Source organism: Cyprinus carpio, chromosome B4 (assembly GCF_018340385.1).
Source record: "Cyprinus carpio isolate SPL01 chromosome B4, ASM1834038v1, whole genome shotgun sequence".
Taxonomy (NCBI): Eukaryota; Metazoa; Chordata; class Actinopteri; order Cypriniformes; family Cyprinidae; genus Cyprinus; species Cyprinus carpio.
In genome coordinates, this window is record NC_056600.1 from 15,117,395 (window position 1) to 15,135,139 (window position 17,745).

General features: G+C 39.9%; 2 protein-coding genes across 8 annotated transcripts in view; one reads left to right on the forward strand and one right to left on the reverse strand.

Annotated features, from left to right (window-relative positions):
* The window catches only part of LOC109074667 (leucine-rich repeat and transmembrane domain-containing protein 2-like), a 25,160-nt gene extending 10,258 nt beyond the window's left edge, over positions 1–14,902 (forward strand). Inside the window, exons 3-7 of one of the 4 annotated variants that reach the window (XM_042722166.1) lie at positions 3,024–3,184; positions 3,353–4,660; positions 7,794–7,953; positions 11,031–11,627; positions 13,716–14,902. In XM_042722166.1, the coding sequence (XP_042578100.1) occupies positions 7,893–7,953; positions 11,031–11,627; positions 13,716–14,173 (1,116 nt within the window). In that variant the 5' untranslated portion in view covers positions 3,024–3,184; positions 3,353–4,660; positions 7,794–7,892 and the 3' untranslated portion in view covers positions 14,174–14,902. Of the gene's footprint in view, positions 1–3,023; positions 3,308–3,352; positions 4,661–7,793; positions 7,954–11,030; positions 11,628–13,715 lie in introns of those variants that run through there. The other 3 variants (XM_042722167.1, XM_042722168.1, XM_042722169.1) reach the window with 3 other exon arrangements.
* The window catches only part of cacna2d4a (calcium channel, voltage-dependent, alpha 2/delta subunit 4a), a 39,724-nt gene that overhangs the window by 8,304 nt on the left and 13,675 nt on the right, over positions 1–17,745 (reverse strand). The window lies entirely within an intron of this gene.

Consider the following 17,745-nt stretch of genomic DNA (forward strand, 5'->3'; position numbering starts at 1 on the left):
GATATCTTATGTCTCAGTCCTGGTAGCTCATATATTAAACCTGATATCTCATTCCTCAACCCTATACCTCATATACTTCCGTTTATTACCTTAAACCCAGTACCTCATATATCAAACCCGATACCTAATAACTCAATCTGTACATCCGTGTCCCTCATAAACTGCTGCTTTTTACAGAGCATGGTTTTGTTGTTTAAGGACTCTGTGTAATTAGTAGGACAGTTAGAATTTGCAATGAGCTGATGGGTCTGATTAAACTGCAGTAAATTGTTCGTTTGAGTAAAAATCTTTTAACTTCAATAATTCAGAGAGAGAGAGAGAGACCAGAGCAGGACCATGTATCATGCTGAAGCTAATTAATAGAGCTATATAATAAGGAGCCAGAGAGTGGAAGGCAGTGTTGGTAATAGCTGCTTGGGGCAGGGAAGATGGCTAGCAGAGGGGAGACAATCTCTTGAATGAATAGATGTGTATTATAAAGCCCTAGACCCGGCAGAAATACTGTAACAGCACTGGAAGATTACAGTCACCATGTCTCCTCCAGCATCCTAAAGATTTGGACAACCCTGTAATGAAGATTACCCAAAAATAGTGATGAGCGAGCTCGCAGACACATCCCAGCACAGTTAGAAGTGTGAATGACGGAAGACATGTGACTCCAACAGAGCAGATAATTTCGTAAATACCCAGTTTTCTGAGCTTCTGTCATTCTCTTTTCCACACAAACATCCCACACACAAAAACAAATACAATGATGTGATACAGCATGAAGCCTCAACCAAATCCTCAGAGCGACAGCACGGCGAGCAATCAATCCTACTTAAACTGAACAGATTTCACCATTTGATGGTTAAATACAGAACCTTTAATGAGGGCGCAATGGGACGTGGAGAGAGATGTGTGAAATATATGTGGCACCTCCATGAATAGGCTACAAAAACAGATTAAAATTCTCAAATATAAAATATTTCCTCTTTCAGCAAATGATTCGTCAACTAAAGGTCAATATACTGTATAAGCTGTTATATATTCCATTCGTTTAATAAGAGGTTTTTATATAAGATTTTTATAGCCCTGTTACTAATATGTAAATGAAGTTTATAATCATTCATGTAATTTTGTTCAACAAACAATAAAGAGTAAATCTCAATTATCAGAATGTAATAAATGAGCCTCAATGAAGCTGCTAGTTTTTAGTTACTGATAAATGCTTATTTCCCAATGAAAAAATACATTCAATACTACAGTTCAATACTACATTCAATACTACAGAAATGAATGTGCTTAAAATGACCCTGCTAAATATTTGGTTTTGGTCATTATAAATTATAATTAAGAGTAAATTATTTAAAATTAATGTGATGAATAGAAAATAGAAAATTGGGGCCAGATTTACTAAAAAAGGCAAATTAGTGTTAGAGCGCAATTCCTTAAAAGCGCAGGTTTTAAGACATGCTTTTTTGGCCGTTAAATAATGGCGCAAATACCAGTAATTTGATGAGCGCAAACATTAGTAATTCACATGGTGTGATTTATTTTAATTTTCTCTTCTGTTAAATTTTGCATCTAAAAGGGAAACTCCTACAAATGCATATTAAAGGGGTGGTAAAATAAGGTTCAAATCAGCGTAGCGCCATTTTGGAGAATCTGAGCAGTACGCAGGCAGTGTACACTCTTCTGTGTCAGCCGCGCCACAAGGATACGTTTTCTACATATATTTACACTTTGGTTTGAAAGAAAACAGAGTATCGGCGCAGTGCGGCTGACACAGAAGAGCATACGCTATCTGTGTACTGCTCAGAATAGCCAAATTAGCGCTATTTGGAGAGACACAGAGGAGAGGAATTGTTGAATAAAGTCGTTATTTTTGTTTTCTTTGTGTACAAAAAGTATTCTCGTCGCTTCATAACATTACGGTTGAATCATTGATGACAGATGGACTATTCTGACGATGCTTTTCATACTTTCCTGGACCTTGACACTATTACTTACTTGGCAGTCTATGGGACAGTCACAGGCCTCCCGGTTTTCATCCAAAATATCTTAAATTGTGTTCCGAAGACGAACAAAGCTTTTACGGGTTAGGAACAACATGGGGTTAAGTGATTAATGACAAAATTTTCATTTTGGGGGTGGAGTATTCCTTTAAGATAAGTTACTCAAGTTACAAGATAATTTACATTTAATAGTTTGTACGATAAAAAACATGGATTTGTGCCTCTAATGCTTTCAAAATAATAATAATAAAAAAACATTAGATATAATTGTCAGGGTATATAATGAGCGCATGGACGTAAACAGTCTTTAATTTTAACTCTGGACAAGGGAATACAGGAACAGACTAGAACTAAATAAATTGGCAAATGAGGATAATTAACGAAACACACCTGAACCAAATGATACACTCAGACGGAGACAGAAACTAGGTCAAACAGAGCACATGGGGGAAGAAAACACAACAAACAGTCCTTGCATCTAACAATAATGGTGTACCAAATTTGTGGAATGTACGTCAGAGTATAATCAGAGACAGAGAGGTGTGTTTGTTCATGAGTGTGTGCTATTTTAATTATGTAAAACAATACCTTGTTATTTAAGAATAAAATTTGTCTGGTTGTAATAAGCTTAATGTCCAGCATACATCAATATTCATTTCAAAATCAAAATAAAAATAACATATACTAAAATATATTGTTTTAACTGGTTCACTGATCTGTGCAGTGGATTCTGCTATACTTCATGATTTTAAGCATATCTTAATATGCATTTCAAATTCGAAATTATATTCATGTATACTAAATGATGCTAATGTAGTTAATATCTATTTTAAAATGCGAGGACTGAACTGCAGGTTGTGTGCGATGGCAAACAGAGCAGCAGGGTCTTTTTAAATTGCAAATTATTGCGAAGAGCTCAAGTAGCATACGCTAACAGTGAGTCAAAAAACACCCTCTCAATCCCCATCTCTCTCTCTCTCTCTCTCTCTCTCTCTCTCTCTCTGTTTCTTTCCCTCTGTTGCTTAGGTAACATGATGTCAGCACAGCCCCTACCGACACCTTGAAGACTAACCACCAAAATATGACACTGTCCTCAACGTGAGCAGCACACACGGGATCATCAATGTACGCACTCACATGCACACTTCATAACATACCGGGCTTCTGATAAGAAGAGAATTGGCATGGTAAGGATTTAATGGAGTTGTAGTGCTTTTTCTTGTCAATGTCTGGCATGTGAAAGCATGTGGGCGGCACTGAGGTCCTTCTGAAGTACACGGTGTGTTGCAACAGCCCACAACACACAGGAGGTAAATGCTTCTGATGTCTCTGAATGCTTTTCCTCTTATAAATAGCTGCAATGGATGCATTTCTCCTTTTTTTCTGAGGTGCTGGCCTGCATGCCTCTATGCATTATTCAGAACACAAGGCAATAGCAGGAATGTTTGTATACGTGGATGAAATTTGGTCTAGTTAGTCCATGTGAACAATGTATGATTACGTTCCTGCACTGTTGCATGATGTCAGCACTCTGAGGACATCACAGAGTGTAAAATGCATCGCTACTGGCGTTGGCTACATGTGATTGGATCAGTCTATCCATTCATCTAACCATGCATACATCCATTCATCCATCCATCCATCCATCCGCATATAAAAAGGGAGAAAGAATCATGTTTTTTCAGATAGATTCACATGCAGCCATTAAAAGCAGCAATGATGATCTGTTTATCTATAAACATAATTGATACACTATAGGTCAGACAGATCTACATGATAGATGGATGGAGATACAGTAGACGGATAACTAGAAAGGTCAATACAAGTAGCAGTTGAACGATGTCAGTGCTATGACATCACAGAAAGCAAAATGCATCGCTGCTACTATCTTATCTATCTATCTATCTATCTATCTATCTATCTATCTATCTATCTATCTATCTATCTATCTATCTGTCTGTCTATAAAGAGGGAGAAAGAATCAGCTGTTTTCTCGACCCCTCCTCTCTCCCCTCATCCCTCACTAATGTTACTATCTTTGACAAGGCTGGCACACGCTTACACTGCACGCCTCACCACATGCACATATGGAGAAAGCAACACACACACACACTTACTCACACACATACTCACACAGACACACATGCGCACCAAAGGCTAGCCTGAGGACAGCACGCGCTTGAGAGACAACCTCCTGACACACACACACACACACACACTCAAGTGCATTCTGTGGACTCAATATACCAACACAGAGGCGAGCCGATCTGCTGGAAACCACAGAGAATTGAAAGACTGGAGGACACCTCCCCCTCCTCTTCCCCCCTCTCTCACTCTCCCTTTCTCACACTCTCTCTCTGTGTCCTCCTCTCTCTGAGCATTACAGCAAGGCATTGCGCAGGATTTAACTCCCCTCCTTCATCTCCCTCTTCTTTATTTTAATCGTTTTTTTTCCTTCCTCCAATCCATCTCTCCTTCTGTGGCAGCCGTTGCTCTTGGCAGCGGAAGGATATTTTCATTTCCATATTGGAGCGTTACGAGAGCTGCTATTCGCTCATTTCTCCCACAGCTGTGTGTGTGCGTGCGTGCGTGTGTGTGTGAGCGAGAGAGAGTGTGTGTGAGCTTGGGGGGGGGGACGTCAAGAAGGACAGCATCTCAAGACGGTGAGTGAAACACTGTTAACCTATAACACACATACACACGTACACATTACAGTTTGCCTTGTTTATGATAACCATGTCTGTGCATGATGTTTGCCGAGGGATGTTTTTATGAGACAGACTCATACGCCTGTTGTTTTGGGTATAGAGCATGTGATGTCCAGTTTATTTTTTTTATATAGACACAAAGGAAATATAGAGATGTGTATGTGAGCGCAGGTGTTGTGCTGGAATGCTGCTTTTGAATGTATATAAGCATGTAGGAGTGAGATTGCATCTACAATATGCAATCCTATAAACACTTGCATATATACACACATTTACGGTAAGACTCAAACATTTGTGTAATAGGTTTGTATGTTTTTGTGCATACCCTGTATGTGTTGCTTGAGTGAGCATGTGTGTTTTTGCGAGCGTGTGTCTTTGTTTGTGATTCTGCTCTTAATAATTCATCCCATGGCCTCCGCGCCTTTGTTTCTAACGTTTCTTCGCTCTGCTGTTGACTTTGATGGCCTTCTTTTGTGTGTGTGTGTGCATGAGAAAAGGGACCAGAAGGACTGGTTCAGGGGTGAATATCAAAAGGGCATTTCTATTTACTTATGTGTTGCAAGATACAGTAACAACATACATGCTGTCGCACACATGCATAGTTGACCTTGTGCATTCACAGGAAGTTAGTACGGCGTGGGGTGAGAATGTGTGAAATATGTGCTGAACTGGACGTGGAGAGAGATGCTGCTAAAGTGAGAGACTATTACATTGTGCGTGCGTGTGTGTGTGTGTGTGCGGGCTGCATGCTTGGGAGTCAAATGACACATCGCTCAACTAATTATCCTCTCTTCACACACACACACACTTGCATATTATCACACTCTCAAACTTGCATGTTCTAGGAAATGTAATGCGCGGAAAATGTTCACGTGTTGAGCAGCTCCAAAAGGTGTTTGCAGAAACTCACTTGCGCGCACACACATTCACACATGCAATATAACCTCTAAATGTCTGCACATTTTTCCACTGTGCCGTTTCGGATGACAGCCTGGTGAATTGGTGTTGCGTTGCGCAAATACGCACACTCAGACACACACGCTGTGATGGATGTGGCAGGTGACAAGGCCTAAGTGTCACAGAAAAGGAGTCTAAGACAGCAGCGGCCATTTTACAGCAAACCCGGCCTGGCGTAAACAGAAGCAACTTGTAACCTTGTGCTCAATGATCTGAGACACACACATTCACAGCATTGCGTTACACAACTGGTATTACATAATGGTACGTCGTTATAATAAAAATATTCCCGTCTCTGTCATGTGCTGTAAGTGTTTCAGTGTCGTATTACTGTACTGCAATTAACTAAATCGTCTCTGCAGTGTCAGTTCTACTATAGTTTTGTACCGTGGAGAGCTGTATTACAGTAAGCACCGCTGTATTGCAGATGGCTTTGAACCAGGAGGAAAGTTCTGTTTCTCAGATGTTGCTCTTTCATAGCTCAGGGGACCTACAGGATATTTCAGTTATGTTTGATTGAAGTATCAAGTTTGTCTTGGAAATTTCTCTTGAAATTCTATAGGAGAAATACAAATAGAAACAAACGATACAATTGTTGACATACTACATACCCCTTTGACCGAAAATAGGTACTTGAAGTACACCCTGATATTTTAATCTAATATTTCCATAATTTAACAGCATATTTATTATTCTCTGATATTGTTTACGTGACAAAAAGTAAAACAAATAAAATATTTCATCTTTTTTTATTGCTTTTTTTATGATGTAAATATTCGTTTTTCATCAGCACATAAATTTGAGGACATTGCTGACAGAATTTGATTAAGTATTTGAGCTCGGCTTTTCAGAGTATGCTATCTTAAACAAATTGGAGAACAGTTGAAGACATTGTTGAGAAATCTTCTGAATCTTGTTTGAAACCGTTATGAGATTACAGGAGTCTTTTTCGCAGTGGAAAAATATGAGAATCGGATGTAGTAATCTAATTTGGGAAAAACTTTTATATTAAATACGAACAGTATTATTAAATAATAAGGTATTTAAATAAAAAAAACAATCGTTTTAAATATTCAAAAGCTCACATATTAACTGGAATATGTTGACGTCTAATCCAGAGGTCCCCAACCACCGGGTCGCGACCCACTACCGGGGCGTGGAAGAATAGCTACTGGGTCGCAAGAACGTTCTGGGAAAAATGTGTACAGATATGTTACTGTTGTTTATTGCGTGTTTATGATTGTTCTTATTATTCAGTATTTTCGTTGTATGTGATTGATATGGAGTATCAATTTGATGATTTCATGTTAAATAAGTAAATCAAAGATTGCTCTTATCTGTCACATATTAGGGGTTAAACGGATCACAGTTGATCCGTGATACGTACGGACAAGATGCTATCCTGTTCGGCACGCACGTGATTCGCAGATTAATTTGCAAATTTACACTACAAGCAATTTTAAACCACAAGAATAAGAAACAAAAGAGAGCTCAATTCGATACTCATGTGCTGTACTCGCACACGATCAAAGCGCGTACAAGCATATAGATAAGTTTTTCAGACAGCGAGGAAATACTGTACGTAGTTGCGTATATTTACACATAAATTTAGCTTATGTCAAAAACACTTCATGGCATTGTCACTGTGCGTAAATTTTTTTTTCTTGCTTATCCGAAAAAAAGTAATCCAATCTGTGACTCTAAAACACAATATAATGCGTTAAACCACTATAATACCATATAATAGCCTAATACACATATATTCATATATATTAGGATATATGCCCCCGGTCTAATCAATGGTACAATAGAATTTTGAACAGAAATGAGAAACAAAGTTACAAAGTTTGTGATGAAAGTTAATTGCTAATTTGTTCTTTCCTGAGATGTTTTCTATTGAGCCTAGACAAGAATACATATAGAAGGGATAAAACTTGACAGAAAGTGACACTGTTGTTACCAGTATGTCAAGGTTTATTTGAGATTCACCGCAGCTACTAAAAACACAAACCATGCAGCTCACACACTCAGTAAGTCATCTATGCTGAGACAGGCAGAAAACAAGCGCTCACCTTCAAAAGTCATATTAAGTACAGAAAAAAACTGACTATCCTTCAAACTCTCTCTGCAGTCTCGTCACTGGCCCCATATCGCTGCCTGTGGAGGCTGGCATCAGGGCCAGCTGATGTCACAGCAGATCTGAGGCAGCTGCAGTTGTAGAAGCGCAGAAATGCAGCTCAGCACTGCACCTACAGTGGGTCGCAGGAGGAGAGGAAATCCGGACAGCCAAGGTGAGCCCAACACACACACACACACACACACATTCATGCTTCTGAAGGGGCTGGGCTTAGGTACCGATTCCATTCATACAGTTTTAAACTGCTTTTTGTGAATATCAATGCACTAAATCAATTATTTACATATCACCAGAATGCAAACTGATGCGTTTCAGGAAATGATCAGTTTCACTAATATGTTTGTGGGAAGAAAGGTGGTGTGTTGGCGTATGTGTTCGTATGGGTGTGTATACAGTGGTATAGAGCGCAGCAAACATCACCAGCTGCCCTTAGCAACAGATGGATTAGGATGGCTTTAGTTAATGTGTGTCTGATTAAAGATCCGCATGAAGCAACACAGAGGCAACACATACACACACACACATCTCTGCTGCATTGTCACATGTACTTACTGCTTTATAGTGAAAATATTTATGCTGGTTTAGTGTCAGACTTAAAATCTGTATTGTAAGTCAATACTTAGTCCATACAGCTTTCGTTTTTCTGGGGAGCACAAATCTTTTTGAAAGAATATCCTAGCCATTCCTTCCAATGTAATGAAAGTAAATGAAAACTGGTGTTGTCAAGCTCCAAAATGACAAAACACCATAAAATGATCTTAAAAGACTTGCACACTCTTCAAAGACTTCTGAAGCCATAAGCTAGCTTTGTTTGAGGAAAAGCCTGTTTGCTGATTATTCACTGATAATCTTGACATCCACACTAGATCTGTGAAGGAATCTTTCCTTTGAGTCTGATAGTTTCAATTAATACGTTGATCCAGTTCATAAAATGCATCTGAATGATTCAATGAGTCAAAAGACTATCGATTGTAGAATATAGAGTAAGTTGTATGAATAAAGTGCATTTTTGTAGCTTAAAAGCTGCAGTCCCCATTCATTTTCAATGAAACCATCAGCACTCTCTTCAAATTTCCAAATTTCTTTAGTAATTTGTTTTATTTATTCTGGGAACTGGAGTCCTCCTGTTAAAATGAGCCAATCCTAAAAGCTAAGAAAAGAGGGACACTTCATAAAATTGTAGTGAAGGCACAGAATAGATGTTCATCCTATTTTAAACTAGGTCCAGTCGCTGGGAGATTTCCATCCTCGCCACAGACATACAGCCTTCTTTGTAATTTTCTACAGGATTGTTCTGAACACATAGGGCACATGACCGTGAAAGAACATTGTGTTTCAATAACAGCAGTCATATGCCTGTCCTGATGTGCTGACACACATTTGCCCTCAGCCAAACAGAAGGGATGAGAGAAAGAAGGGAACTTGTGCTGGAAAGATGAGATATACTGAAGATTGAAAGTTGATTGGCCAAAACAGCAATTCTAGAATCATTCACAACTACATAGTTAAAAAGGATGGATTAATTATTGAGATTACACAGAATTGTGTGAGTGTGCATGAGAGAGAGTGTGTGTGTTTGTGATGATTGTATGTGTCTCTGATTACAGAGGGATCAGGGTGTTGAGGCTAGTCAGGATCAGATATCTGAGTTCTGTAACTGCATCTGTCTGCACTCAAACTGCCAAACACTCTCTCACACACACAGACATTCAGCAGCGAGACAACTGGCAATCATTTAAAACCGTCATATCCATTGATAGCATGTGATTGTCTCTCTCACACACACACAGAGAAACATTGCTCTCTACCCTCTTCCACAGTTGCATAAAAGAGAGAGGCGACGAACAGTTGGCAAATGTTTGTTTTGTCATGGCAGAGCAGAGGACGTTCTCTGTTTAACTCTAAGGCAGATTATATTCCCATAAAACTGTTCATGTTCGTTTAGCATGGAAAAGCAACTGCCATAGGAGAACTTTATAGGTTCCACAAATAACCTTTGACTCTCTAATTCAGTGGTTCTCCAATGGTTTTGCTTCACAAATTGTGAGCCAGCAAAGTATCAGAATTCTTTAAGGTATAAAAGTAAACAAAAATTTCCTTAAAATCACAGTGAAATTTCTTAATATTACCATAAGTGGCATAGGCCCAAAAATATGCAAAACACACACACACATATATGTATATATACAAATTCTACTCCCTATTTATTTCACTAGCCTATGCACCGTTTTTCCTGCAATCCTATCAGAACAGAACTCCATGAATCCATCTAAAATGCTTGTCTAACGCAGGGCCGGAACAGGCCTGTAACTGAATTTTATGTGCCACACACCAACTGAGAACTAATGCAGTTGCTTCATAGAAACCTGTTTACTGATACATTAAAGAACCCAGAAACCAATACTGATCTCAAGAATTTATGTTACATCAGCCAACAAGGAACCATTTAGCCAACTCAACGATCTCATTCAGGAAGCGACAAAGAAATAGCTGAAATGTTGTCAGTTAATCACAAATGCACGTTCAGTGTAGTTCTTAAATCTCATTTGCACTCAGTTCTCATTTGCACTCACATTCAATTGAAATGTTGAATGTTTTGTGCAATTCTTTATTGATTTTCAGTAAATAGCAAAAGTTACATTTTGGTCTTTTCTTTGCAAAGCACGCATGTGGTTTTGGAAGACTTTGAATACAGCATTTTTTTTTTGTCATTTTTGGAGCTTGACAGCTCCAGCCTCCAATATGATAAAAAGCATTTTGGACTTTCTGCAGTATATCTTCTTTTGTGTACTAGGGAGGAAAGAAAGTCATACAGTTTTGAAGAGACAAGAAGGCGAGTAAATAATTACACGGTTTTCATTTTTGGCAAAATAACCCATTAAGAGCGCTCTATACACAAATCAACATAAGTGAGTTTAAAAAAAAAAACAGCCTGAAGGTGCTGCAACAGATAGCAGCTACTTACAGCAACTGCAACAAAAATACTGCTGTCTTGTCTAGAGGTACATTTGTATCAAATAAGCTCCGGTTTAAAATAGTGTGGTAGGAGCAGCAGCTACAGGTTCAGTTCTGTCGAGCACTGGTCCCCTTCATTAAATACTCTACATGTGATTCACAGTGGCACTAAATCAACACCTGTCACATCTTTCACATCAATCAAAGCAGGAGGAAATGGTTCACGCCAGTTCTTTCCGATGATATACACTTTTTGTTTTTTCTTTTTTTCCACAGGTCTGCTAGGTGTGCTGAGTGTGTGTGCTACATTACTGCAGTTATGTGCTGGCTGTCCTTCAGAGTGTGTGTGTAACTCACTGGAAGCTAACTGCAGTGGGCGGAGTCTAGTATCTGTGCCCGCTCTCACTTCTCTCCCGGGGGGCACACATACCCTCCTTCTGGCCAATAACCGCCTCTCATCCCTTCCTGTCTCTGCTTTCGCCAACCTGAGCACCCTGGAGACACTCGACCTGTCCAATAACTATTTGGACAACCTGCCTTCCAGACTGTTCCGTGAGCTGAGTAACCTGAGTGATTTGAGTTTGCGTAACAACAGCCTGACGGTTTTGGATCGCGAGTTATTTCGCGGCCTGACCCTGCTGCGGAGACTGGATTTGTCTCTGAACGGCTTGGCCACTGTGCCGCTGGGCCTGCTGGATGTGCTGCAAGGGCTGACCTGGCTCTCCTTGGCTGGGAACAGACTTCATGCTCTGGAGAGAGCCACATTTGAGCCTCTCGTCAACCTTCAGCACCTGGAGCTGGGCATGAACCCCTGGGAGTGTGACTGCAACCTGAGAGACTTCAAACACTGGATGGAGTGGCTAATATATCGAGGTGAGGACTGCATGCTGTTTTGGTTCTCTGCAGGTGTACAAACACGTCCTTTAAGCAATAAGCCACACGATGCTGTGTGTTCCTGGGATTTTACCTTAAATGGATAGTTCACCCAAAAATGGAAATTCTGTCATTAATTACTCACCCTTATTTCGTTGCAAACCTGTAAGACCTTCGTTCATCTTCTGAACACAAAATAAGATATTTTTGATAAAATCCAAGAGCTTTCTGACCCTTCGTAGACCGCAACACAACTGACATGTTCAAGGCCCAGAAAGGTAGTAAGATAAATATCGTCAAAATAGTCCATGTGACATCAATGGGTCAAGCACAGTATTATGAAGCTACGAGAATACTTTTTGTGTGCAAAGAAAAAAAAAAACTTTATTCAACTATTTATTTTCTTCCGTGTCAGTCAACCATGGACTGTTTAAAAATGTCCTTACAACCTTTCTGGGCCTTGAACATGTCAGTTGCATTGCTGTCCATGCAGGGTCAAAACTCTGATTTTATCAAAAAATATATCTTCATTTGGTTTTCCGAAGATGACTGAAGGTCTTATGGGTTTAGAACGACATGTGAGTAATTAATGACAGAATTTTCATTTTTGGGTGAACTATCCATTTAAGTGCGATGTGTTCTTTAGCACAGCCCAAAGTGGACTGCCTAAAACACCCTTAAAAACGCTGTCTTCAGTGACACATTGTGCTTATAAAATGGCAACAACAGCAGTACAGTGTTCAATAAATAATTTAAACTATTAATATTTAAAATTTGAATAAACTACTCTTCCATCAAGTAATATAGTTAATTGGCATTTTACAAGAGCTTTGAACGTGGCTCAACCAATGAGTATTTTGAGAATTATCAGTTTTAAAAAAGCTTAATTAAGCCTTTTAACTGGGGCTGCATGATAAATGCAATATTGCGTTCATAATTGTAGATGAATCACCTTCGATTATGAACACGATATTGCGTAGCCTGTCAGTGATCTGCTTCTCTGTGTTTTAAATGCCGCTCCGTTTGAAAGCTTGTGATGGAGATTTAATACTAATCAAAGAACCGGCTTTACTGACTAGATGCGCATGATAATGGCATGCAATTTATCCTACAGCCCTACTTTTAACAGATGGCACTGTAAGCTAATGGTAAGTGCATGTATACCAGACATATTGTAGGATATGTACCCACTGTCTCGCTAATAATTTCTGTCTATCTTTTGTCTACCACTGGCAATGAAATGTGGCAAAACCCCAAAAATCATTGTGAAGCAGAGCTTAGAAGCCTCTGCTACTTATTCTCTATACCTCTTGCTTTCTATTTTTCTATCTGTCTCAATCCTTCTACTCTGAGTCAGAGAAACTCATTTCATTCTATTTCAGAGCAGCTTTGAGAGGGAGGGGGATTTGAAACAGACATGAGAGGCTGAGTCACAAAGCTTTTAGCGTGTGAGAAAGAGACTCCAGTCATGGTGGGCTCCTATTCTCTTGCTCTGTTCCTAAACCTAGTTAGCTGCCTATGGAGGCAGCATTTTGAGGCCTCATAGTTGCTCTCTTGACATGAAGGAAGGTATCTTACTTGTGCTGCCCTCTGTTTTGACCAAATTCTAAGGCATGTTTATTTTCATGGAGATACCACAATGAAACAAATAAGAAAATCCAAGATAGATACATTAAAATCAAGTGTGAGTCATCTATCCTGTGCAATACATAAGAAATAAAATAATTCTGTGGCATGTGGAGTTGCTGCTTATGCAGAGCATTCCAAATCAGTCTCATGAGGTTCCATGACAGTTAACATGCTGTCTTTGAAGGCAGCTGCCTATGTAGGCAGAAGACAGCGTGGCGGCTCACTAGGTTTGGGAACAGAGCTTCTGTATGCATGTCAGGCTTATTAATTATACACCAGCAACCACTCTTCCTTTCATACAAACACACGCATGCAAATTGAAGAGGGCTGCTGACCCTACTAGCTGTGCAGTGCTATTTTGGAGGGCTTGAAGCAGCCATTTAAATTCATTAGAGGTGACTATTGTTTACCTCAGAGAGCTAAAATTTTGATTTATCTTTCTCTATTGCTTTGTCGTAGGTGGTTATGTCGATGCCGTTGAGTGTACACTTCCGAAGGACTTGAGGGGTCGTGACATCAGGGGCGTTCCGGTGGAGATGTTCAACTACTGTCTGCAATTGGAAGATGAGAATGGGGGCGGGGCTGGGAGCACAAAGAGTGGATCTCCACCTTGTTTTCGAGGGACAACTGCTCCGTCGTCTGAAGGTGCAGTGGTGCGTACGGAGGCGGAGCTACCAGACTGTGTGAAGCATCGTTATCGGCCGGTCAGTGTTCGCAGGGCGATCGGTACAGTAGTGATCGCTGGGGTGGTCTGTGGAATCGTGTGTATCATGATGGTGGCTGCCGCAGCGTATGGCTGCATTTATGCCTCTCTAATGGCAAAATACCAACGAGAGCTAAAGAAGAGGCAGCCATTGATGGGTGACGGAGAGGCAGATGGTGATCAAGAGGAGAAACATATCTCATCAGTTGCATAGGGGAATGGGGGAGAGGGGTCAGAGTTCAGAGGTCAGCCACAAATCTAAAGAACCCTTTACTGGTTGAGCTGCACATTTGATGATCATTTAGCTGACCAGCGAAGGATTCATCATCCCTGTTTCCTGTCTCTCTGTCCTTCCTGAGACCCTCTCTGACTCTCAGACTTACAATTTACTCAGTCTCTAAACTTTGGCCTATGACCTTTGACCTATTTGCCCCAGGACAAGAGGGACCACTCAGCACTTTAGAACTCCCCCACCCTCCTCCAGTGTTGAGAGGATCTCAGCAGAGGAGGTGTGGATGCAACTGTTCACATTTCTGAACCCTGATGTTTCTAGAGGATCGTGTGCTGTCATTAGCATTAGCCTCTGTAGCAGCCCAATCATCAACCCGAACCTCCAAATCATAACTCTAATTCCAACCCCAATTCTAGACCTTTAACTCTAATCCCAACCCCAATCCTAGACCTTTATCCCAACCTCTCAAAACTAATCCAAGCCCTCAACTCTAATCCTATCCCTTCAATACTAACCCCAACCCTTACCATAACCATCACCTCTAACACAGTCTACACCGGGTTGCACATGCAAGTGGCACAACACATTAAAAGCCAATAAAATTCTTTATAATCAGTGCTGTCTACAATGGATACATTCTGATGCATTGCACCGTAAACTGATGCCCCAATTTCTGACATACTACATGGGCTTATCCAACTTCTGACAAAATGACAAATTGATTTGGAATGTTGACTTTAAAGTGTCCCATGTAGACAGCCTCACTCTCGTGTCAACCGATGTGCTCTGTGTAGAAATGGTGTAATCATAAACTTCCGACTCCACTTCCAAGCCTAACCTTAAATATCCAGCTCTACTCCCAGACTTTAACTCTAAATGTATAACACAAATCCCGATTTTACCACAAACCTCCTCCATTTCTAATCTAAACCCCCAACCCTAAAACTCAGACAGTAACCCATATCCTTACCCTAAGCCTCCAACACTAATCTTAACCCCCAAACCAAAACCTCCAACATGAATCCCTACCCTTACCAAAAGCCTCCATAACAAATCTGAACCCACAAACCTGTACCTCCAACATGAATCCCTACCCCTTACAATGAACCTCCATTATGAATCCTTACCCCCAACTCTACCCCTTAACCTTCAACACTATTCAAAACCACCAAATCCTAACCCTGTAACACTGTTACCATAAACGTCCATGACTAATCATAACCTACAATTTTAACCCCTTAGCCTCCAACACTAATCTTAACCCTGAACCTTCTACATCAAACCATACACCTCCATCACTAATATGAACCCCATAACTCACATAACCCCATCACCATTCCAAACTCACCATTCCAAACTCTTACTCTAAACCTTCAGCTCTACTCCCAACCCAAACATTCCAAACTCTTACTCTAAACCTTCAGCTCTACTCCCAACCCAAACATTAAACCCCCAATACTAACTCTCACCTCCAACCTTATTTGTAACCCTTAACCCTACCCCAGTGTGAACTTAACATCATAACCCCCACATATCATATTTGAAATATTCCCACCTTATTTATCAGCTATAATATATTCTATACAATGTGACGTGACCCCAGGTTTATGTTTTTAAGTGTGAGGTTTGTCCTTTGTATCGTGTGATAATTTGTGTTGATAACATTGTTTTGTTCGTTTACTGTTTGCTATTCCTCCATGTTCATCTCTAGAGGTCAGACGTGTTTTTGTAAGACTAGAAGAATCCAGCCCTGGTGTCCATCGTGAAGTGTCTTGAAGTATCGTGAAGTGCTAATGTAGCGCAGACTGAGGACTCTGATATTAGTGGAGGGTGGCAGATTGTGGCTATTGGAAATGTTAATTACACCTTGGTGGCTAAAGAAGCACAGTGGCCCTACAGGATTGCTGCCCTCTAAACAAATCCAGAAAGACAATAGCTGAAGTGGAAATAAATCTTACCTTTATTAAGATAGACTTTTCTGTGCAATATAAATCAATGTCTTTGTTGATCTGTTGTTTAATTCTGGACTAGGATGTCATATCTGATTTAGTCTAATCTTTTTTCTTGGGCTGGCGATGGAGGAGAATCGATTGCGCCTGTGTGATCAATTTTCTGCTTGTGGACCAATTTGCATAATCCGCTTTTCCTTGAGGGCAGAAGTTGTTTAGACTAAATAATAGTCTAATAGACAGATAAATTTGACTTGGGCTTTCAGAAGCCCACAGATATTATCAATATAAGCTTTTCTGCAGCAATCAACCTCAGTGACTTGACGAAAAAAGTGAAAGAAAGGCTGTCAAAAACTAGCTGCACATTGGTAACATGAACCAACATAGAGTCAGAATATAATGTTGCCAGTAACGTCAAGAGTAACGTCATCATTGGGTGTCTTGCACAATGCTGCCATCTATAGGAAGGATGTGCAGTAGGCTCAAGGGTGTGGAGCAAATATCACACCACCTCATCAGGATTTAGGAGATGCTCTTCCGCTGTAACTATAGCAACAATCTTTCCCACACTCTATTCATTACCAATGCAAATTACTGGTAAGGTTGCTGGCAAAAAGTTGTAAATCAAAGTACAACTAATTTGTGTGCTAATACCCACACCAGCAGTTAAATGTCCAGGACTTTGTCTTTGTGTTCAGTGATATTTGCAGCCATAAGCTGAGTATATATAAGTACAGATATACATTTATTCAAAAGTATGTTGAATATATGTATATATATTTTAATCTGTGTCTTACAAATTATTTATTAACAATAACTTGATTGCAAAAATTGAGTATACCTTTCCCTGTGTTTTCTGTGCAAACTCCTTTTGTAGAGGAACTCTTAAAAATTCTTTGTCAGAGAATTCAGAGAAAGCTCATGAATTATTAATGAGAGGAGTTTCGTCTAATGGTTGCGGTCTCTCCTGCCATTTCTGTTCATTTAGCTCTTATTTTATACAGCATGTGTCAAAGGCCTGTACTCTGCACGGGGCGACAAAACACATACCCTGTATCCTCTGTTATGAAAAAAAAAAATATATATATATATATATACAAACGCACTTTTGCCACTGGTGGACTAATACTTTACTGTCAAATTGCACTTATTGCGAATATTCTCAAAAGTGAGCACATGCTTGTTTATTGACGATGTCAGCAATGCGCTTAATCTGAATATAAGACGACAGAGCAGTCGTGATGTAATGTCGTGAATATGAAGGGCGGTTTATAAATGAGCAATGACTCAGCTGGGATGCGTTTACTCTGTCCTGGCCTTACATATAAGAGCAGGGACACCACACAAACTTCATTACGCACCCTCGCTAAATAAAGGCTTTGTAAATCCCAGTTGATGGATGAAAGTAAAGGATTTGCCCATTTGACTGAGCTGAAAGCATCTTCAAGATCTTTATGAAGTTCTGGTTTAATATCTTCTAGCTTATTGATGTGACCCCTTTCTTCACTTGACCTTTTTTCTAAGACTGATATGAGATCCTTCTTTATATTTTCGCTTGATAAAAATCAGTTTGAGATATGATTTGTGAGCTGTGATGATATTCTG